The sequence below is a fragment of the Gossypium hirsutum genome, chromosome D02, assembly GCF_007990345.1.
Source record: "Gossypium hirsutum isolate 1008001.06 chromosome D02, Gossypium_hirsutum_v2.1, whole genome shotgun sequence".
Lineage (NCBI taxonomy): Eukaryota > Viridiplantae > Streptophyta > Magnoliopsida > Malvales > Malvaceae > Gossypium > Gossypium hirsutum.
Window position 1 is genome coordinate 5493124 of NC_053438.1, and position 7294 is coordinate 5500417.

General features: G+C 33.1%; 1 protein-coding gene across 1 annotated transcript; it reads left to right on the forward strand.

The window, feature by feature from the left end:
- The first annotated feature begins 2392 nt into the window (after window positions 1-2392).
- Window positions 2393-6488, forward strand: LOC121214464 (ethylene receptor 2). Its single transcript, XM_041088153.1, has 3 exons — window positions 2393-3041; window positions 3457-5305; window positions 5673-6488. The coding sequence occupies exons 2-3, from the start codon at window positions 3557-3559 to the stop codon at window positions 6213-6215; spliced, it is 2292 nt and encodes a 763-aa protein (XP_040944087.1). The 5' UTR covers window positions 2393-3041; window positions 3457-3556; the 3' UTR covers window positions 6216-6488.
- The last annotated feature ends 806 nt before the right edge of the window (window positions 6489-7294 follow it).

The following is a 7294-nucleotide window of genomic DNA, read 5'->3' on the forward strand; positions in this document are numbered from 1 at the left end:
GGCATCTTTAAAAATATTTTTTCCTTAAACAAAGTTAATCATATATATAAATTTTAAGTTGTTTTAACTATAATCTAATTTTATATAAATTATAGTTTAATGTGTCATTGTATATATGAACTTTGATTTTGTACAATTTTATACATGAAATTTTGATTTGATCCAATTCTTGTAAATTATTAACACAATTATTAATACAATATCATTTTATGTCTATATATTGCATACATAAATAATTTTATTTATCCAATATAAAAATAAATTAATGTATCTATTTCTTTAAATGTGTATGGTTAAATCAAAATTAAAGTTTCAAGTATACATTTGAACCACAATTAGAATTTCACGTGTATAATTGCACCAAATTAAAGTTCATGTATACAATTACGCATTAAATCAAAATTCATGTATAATTTTAAGAATTATTTTTTAAAGTTCATACTTTTATGTTTTTCAAATATATAATTATATTTAATATTAACTAATACAAAATATATGCATTTTATTTTCAAAATTTACATTTAAAAAAATATAAATACAAAATTTTAATTTCACATTCCAAAGCCCAAAGATTATAGTGTTGTATGAAATTTTAGTATCTTTTAGAAACTATTATTTAGATATTGGGCGTTAAAGAAAAATATAAAAATATTTATTATCTTATATATTTAGTAAATACTTTATTTAGGACTATTTATTAACTAATCTAGATTGGTTAAATTATATAAACGGTTAGTGTATTGTGCATTTTAGCATATCTCTTTACTATAATGGGAAATTTCTAGTCTTCTATTATTTGAATTAAATTAGGGTAATTTTTTCTCATTAATTTAATTAAATAATTTTTCATCAATTATTTGAAAATATTTTTGTGTAACTGGATAAATATTATAAATTTTTATTTTTCAAATGTACAATAAATTTGTTGAAAAATTTTAAATTCTTAAATATTTTCTACATTATATATATATATATACTTTTTAAATTTTTAGGTAATTATACTTTGAGTGCCACATATTTATATATTAACAGAATCCTAATTTAGGGAACAAATTGAAAAAGTTACTAAGTTCTAAAATTAATATGGACTAAAAAATTTAAAGATTAAATTGAAAAAAATAGTTAAATTCAAGAAATAAATGTTATTTTATATTATACACCTAAAAAAGAAGTAGTTTAAACCGATTGGCAATAACTTTGGTAATAACTTTGTACAGAACATCGCAGAGATTTATTGGACGATAATGGAACAAAGAATCAAGACTCGTAATCTTAGGAATGAGAACCAAAAGCGTCTTATTGATATAACAATTAAAAGGTTTTCCAAAAAAAACTTCATGAACTCAAGAACACACATGCGATCCAACCATATCCCATTGACTCTGGTAAAGGAGAGCATTAAGACCATCTAGGCTAGGGGCTTTCAAGGGGTCCATACTAAACAATGCATTCCGAACTTCCTCATCAGCAATACTCAGAGCTAAATAATTCAAACTGCTAAAATCAAGTTTCGGAAAAAAGATCATGCAATGGGAACAAGTCACAAGGCAGGTAATCCAAGGAGTAGAGAGAGGAGAAAAAACGAATCGCTTCATCATGAAGAACCTCATTATCATAGCACCACCAATCATCAATTTTCAAAGCAGAAATTTTATTAAAATTTTGCCTTATGAGAGTTTTATTATGAAAAAAACTTCGTATTGCGATCCCTAAAATGAATCCAATCCAATCTCAATTTTTTCTTTCAAAGTAATTTTTCCTCATCAAGAACCTTCTCATGTTCAATATGCAACTCAGTTTCAAAATTTATAAGATAACTGGACCATCTTCAACCCAACCTAAATCTTGCTGGTGCGAGAATTAATGTGGCCATACACCTCAAAATTCCATCTTTTAACGTCAGTAGTGAGAGAATTAAGACTACCAGATAATTTCGACCTATTCCTCCAATAAAATTCGGATGAAATACCCAAGAAGCTAAAAAGCGAAAAGGCCTAGTTTGAAATGTGTGACACTCTAAAATTTAATCACATCATTACTTGAATTTTTTTTTGAAAAATTTAAATTTTTAAATATTTTCTAAATTATATATATGTACTTTTAAACTTTTAGGTGATGATACTTTGAGTGCCACATAATCATATATTAACGGAATTCTAGTTTATAGAACAAATTGAAAAAGTTACTAAGTTCAAAAATGAATATAGACCAAAAATTTAAAGATTAAATTGAAAAAAATAGCTAAATTCAAGGGATAAATGTTACTTTATACCAAAATATAGAATATGTATTTTGACCTTATATATCTATATATTATATACCTAAAAAAGAATATATAATATTTAAAAATATAATTATAAAAGAAGATATTATTAGCAGAAAATACCATATGGAATTGTGAAGTCCTCGTATGAAGAGGACGTTTTGGTTCAAAAGAGCGTCCAAGTTCTCTTCATGTAAGAGTAGCCGGTCCCATTTTTGTCGCTCTCTCTTCTTCATCTTCTCTTTTAACTCTTCTTTCCTTTTTCTTCTTTCTTTTTTCCATTCCTTTTAAGCTTTCTTACAAAACCAAAGGCGAAAACTTTGCATATAATCACATTTCCTTTAAAACCAAAGCCCTCTCCATTCATTTCTTCTCAAAAAACTTCTTCTTTTGGGTTTTTAGGGGGGGGGGTTCATCTTCTTTTTTGCTTTTGTTTGAAGTTTAAAACAAAACAGAAAGAATATTATTTTTTTTTGTTTTAAAAAAAGAAATAGGCTTTTTTGCTATATAAAGGAAAGTTTCTTTTATGTCCCTTCGATTTTGGTGCTGGGTTCTCTGAACCTGTCAAATTATTGACAGCAGAGTGATTAAATTGGAATGCCAAATACTTGAGCTTGAAGTTATTAGTGTATGTCTTTTTGCTCTGCTTTGATTGCTTTAAGGCATTCATTTTGTTTTCCACTAATTGCACCATTATAAGCTGAAGACAGTATGAAATTCGTTAGAAACTTCAAAGATCTGAAGGCGGTTCCTTTTTAATGGCTTCTTCTGGTTTAAGGTAAGCTCTCTTTGATTTTTTTTTTTAAATTCTGGGTTTAGTTTTGTTTTTAATTTGGGCTTGAAGAAACGGGTTTGTTTTAGTTTTTCATATTTGTTCTTAATTTAATATTATTTTTTGGTTTCTGGGTTTTATTATAAATAAGATTTTTGTGGATTTTATATAAACTATAAAAAGATATTATGTATTTCTTTGTCGTGTTCCTTTGTTACTGTAGTATTAGGGAATTCTTCATAAAGCTATGAAATTTGAGTTTTGGATTTAGTAATTTTGACTAACAATTTCTATATATTATTAATTTTACCTAATTCTTTGATGTTCATTGTGTTAGATCTTAATTCAGTTCTATTAAATTTCATATTTTTGGTGAGCTTTTAATGTTATTCAATAGTTTTAAGTTATCTTTACGTTACAGGCAATGAGAATTGAAGCTTGGAATTACAAGGTTGTAGTTCAAGTGTTTCGAAATAACCAGTAAATGCATTGATGAAAGTTTAGCAATTCACTTGGATGCAATGTTGAAAGCGGTAGCTCCCGGATTGTTGATTTCTTCGCTTCTAATCGCAGTATCGAGGGCCGATAATGGCTTTGCCAGGTGTAATTGTGATGATGAGGGGGGGTTTTGGAGCATTGAGAGCATATTAGAGACTCAAAGAGCGAGTGATTTCTTGATCGCCGTCGCCTACTTTTCAATCCCTATTGAGTTGCTTTACTTTGTTAGTTGCTCAAACGTGCCGTTCAAATGGGTGCTCTTTCAGTTCATCGCCTTCATTGTGCTGTGCGGATTGACTCATTTGCTCAATGGGTGGAGTTATGGTCCTCATCCATTTCAACTTATGTTGGCTCTCACCGTGTTCAAGATTCTCACTGCTTTGGTCTCGTGTGCCACTGCTATTTCACTTCTCACACTCATTCCGCTACTTCTCAAAGTCAAGGTGAGAGAATTATTGTTGAAGAAAAAGGCTTGGGACCTTGGGAAGGAAGTTGGTATTATAATGAAACAGAAGGAGACCGGTTTGCATGTCCGCATGCTTACCCAAGAAATCCGTAAATCGTTGGATAGACATAACATTTTGCACACAACATTGGTAGAGTTGTCCAAGACGTTAGGTTTGCAAAACTGTGCCGTTTGGATGCCTAATGAGATCAAGACGGAGATGAATCTGACTCATGACCTCAAAGGAAGGAACTATTCGTATAATTTTACTATTCCCATTACGGAACCAGATGTTGCAAGGATTAAAAGAAGTGATGGAGTGCATATCCTCAAGCCAGACTCGACGCTTGCTACTGCAAGCAATGCAGAGGATGGTGAGCCAGGACCTGTTGCTGCAATTCGGTTGCCAATGCTTCGAATTTGCAATTTTAAAGGGGGAACTCCTGAGCAAGTCCAGACATACTTTTCCATATTGGTATGTGTTCTTCCGAATGACCAACGAAGATCGTGGTGCAACCAGGAACTAGAAATAGTTAAGGTGGTTGCCGATCAGGTGGCCGTTGCAATCTCTCATGCCGCAGTTCTCGAAGAATCTCAACTCATGAGGGATAAACTAGCCGAGCAAAATCGGGCGTTGCAGCTTTCAAGACAGAATGCTATGAGAGCAAGCCAGGCTAGAAATGCATTTCAAAAGGTAATGAGTGATGGAATGAGGAGGCCTATGCATTCAATTTTAGGCTTGCTTTCAATGTTGCAGGATGGAAATTTGAATGACGATCAACGAATTATTGTCGATTCGATGATGAAGACCAGCACTGTCCTGTCAACCTTGATAAATGATGCGATGGATATTTCAATAATGGATACTGCAAGATCCCCTCTGGAGAAGAGGTCCTTTCGACTACATTCAATGATAAAAGAAGCAGCTTGCCTTGCTAAGTGCTTGAGTGTTTATCAGGGTTTTGGTTTTTCAATTGAGGTTGAGAAGTCTTTGCCTGATCTCATTTTCGGTGATGAACGGAGAGTTTTTCAGGTAATACTGCATATGTTTGGGAGCCTACTGGATGGCAATACTGGAGGAGGGACTGTAATACTTCGGGTGTACGCAGAAAATGGTAGTCAGGAACCGAATGATCAGAGACGGGCAACATGGAGGCACTACCCTTCTGATGCAGATCTACTTGTCAGGTTCGAAATTATGATTTCCAATAATATTTCTCAACAAGAGGACTGCTCATTGTCAGAGGTATCAAGCAGTAGAAGCCGATACAACAGCCGTGGAGCTGAGGAACGCCTGAGCTTCAACATTTGCGAAAAGCTAGTGCAGGTAAGAATAGGAAATTTTGTCCGCTGAGAAAGTTATCGAGTAATAGGAGTACTAAAAACATATCAAATTAGCGGCATGGTAGGATGTTAAGTAGATATTATCTCATGAGTAGCTGTTTCAGCCGTTAGCTAATCGCATGCATGTACTTATAATGCTTGTTTCAGTATATATTGCATGTTTTACTTGTGTAAGTTCACAGCTTCCATATGGAGGTGGCTAAGCTGGATGTGTTAATTGTTTCCGTGACCGATTAGTGCAAACTTAAAATTTTACTCATGACATATTATAATCATCGGTCGATCTGTTTTCAATGTATTGTTCTACTTCTTTTTTGTTTTATTTCTGATGATCTCCACAAAATTTGCAGATGATGCATGGGAACATGTGGGTAATCCAAAACCCTTTAGGTTCTGCACAAAGCATGGCAGTTGTTATTCGGTTTCAAATCCGACCATCCATCACTACAACAATCACCGAGTCGGGAGAATCTTCGGACCAGCCACGCTCAAACTCTATTTTTCACGGCTTGCATGTTCTACTTGCTGATGACGATACTGTCAATCGTGCTGTGACTGGAAAGCTTCTTGAGAAGTTGGGATGCATTGTTTCTGTTGTGTCATCCGGATTTGAATGCCTAAGTGCTATCGGGTCAACAACATCTCCATTCCAGATCGTTATTTTGGAGCTTCAAATGCCCGAGTTGGATGGATTTGAAGTTGCAACAAGAATCTGTAAGTTCCGAAGCCGTAGCCGGCCATTGATTATTGCCATGACTGCTAGTATTGATCAAGATATTTGGGAAAGATGTTCACAGATTGGAATGAATGGAGTTATTCAAAAACCAGTGCTGTTACACGAAATTGCCGCCGAGCTTCATAAAGTCGTGATTCAGGCCAACAGAGTCTTTTGACAATACACGCTCTCAACACTCACATTCAAACCGGTATATAAAGTCCGTTCCTTAACCTATTTCTCTCGCTTAATGTTTCTCGAGTTCTCAACGGAATTTCATTTGCATAGATTGTTTTCGATCCAATCAAAATAGTTTCGCTAGAATTCTCTTCAACACATCATTCTAAAGCTCGGAATCCCGAGCTCTCTATTATAGATGCAAGTAGGGAAATTGTAAGGCTGTTCTTTGCCTCCCTTGGAAAATAAATTGTTAATCCGGTGTAGACGAAAAGCTCCGCATAATTTATATTTGTAAAAAAGTTTATTAAAGCTTAAAATGATGGGTTACTCATTCCTGGAAGAACATAATATTCACAAGTGGTCCAAAAAGTGAAATCTCAAAAGGGATAATATATATTTCTATAAGTGGCAAGTGGAGCAAGTTGGGGTGTTTGGTTACCAAGACAAAAAGCATAAAAAAGCATGGGAAAGTGGGTGCATGGTAGTGGTTTTTTCCAATGAAGATGGCAGAATTTGGTATGCCTTGCACCTTACGCATCAGCCAACCAAATTAGCAAATAATATTCACACCGTAAACGTATCCTTTAATTTAATGTACGAAGCTGCAATCTTTTCATTCAACCATTAAAATTTTCGATTTCACTTGTATGGAATTTTATATTTATAACCTATATCTCCTTTACATTCTCTCGTGTCCTGCCCATGCTTTAAAAATGATCAAATATCATTTTCAGTCCCACTACTATGTCTAATGTTGTTGATTACTCTGATTAAATTTTGTAGGTGGAGTTTTTTTATTTTGGCTTGATAAATTTAATTTTTATTTTTTAAATCTAGATCAGCTACTAAAATTGCTAAGGGATTGAATTACGACATGTCTTTCTTTTTCCCTATTCTTAGTCATCAAAAGATAATATGAAAACTCTCATTTTTCTACCTCACGTTTGATGTTTAGTCTTTATATTTTAATTTCGCGATTTATTTTCAGAAGTCCAAATGTCTTGCTTCACACTCATTATTTTATTATCACATCGATAAGTGTCCAACAATAAAAAAATATTTTTAATTGAAAGGTTA

What these genes read in the sequence shown, in the direction of transcription:
- LOC121214464 (XM_041088153.1), top strand. Translation starts at nt 3,557, where the DNA reads ATGTTGAAAGCGGTAGCTCCCGGATTGTTGATTTCTTCGCTTCTAATC. An exon ending in TTTGCGAAAAGCTAGTGCAG is followed by an intron (nt 5,306 to 5,672) that starts GTAAGAATAGGA and finishes CAAAATTTGCAG; the next exon opens with ATGATGCATGGGAACATGTG.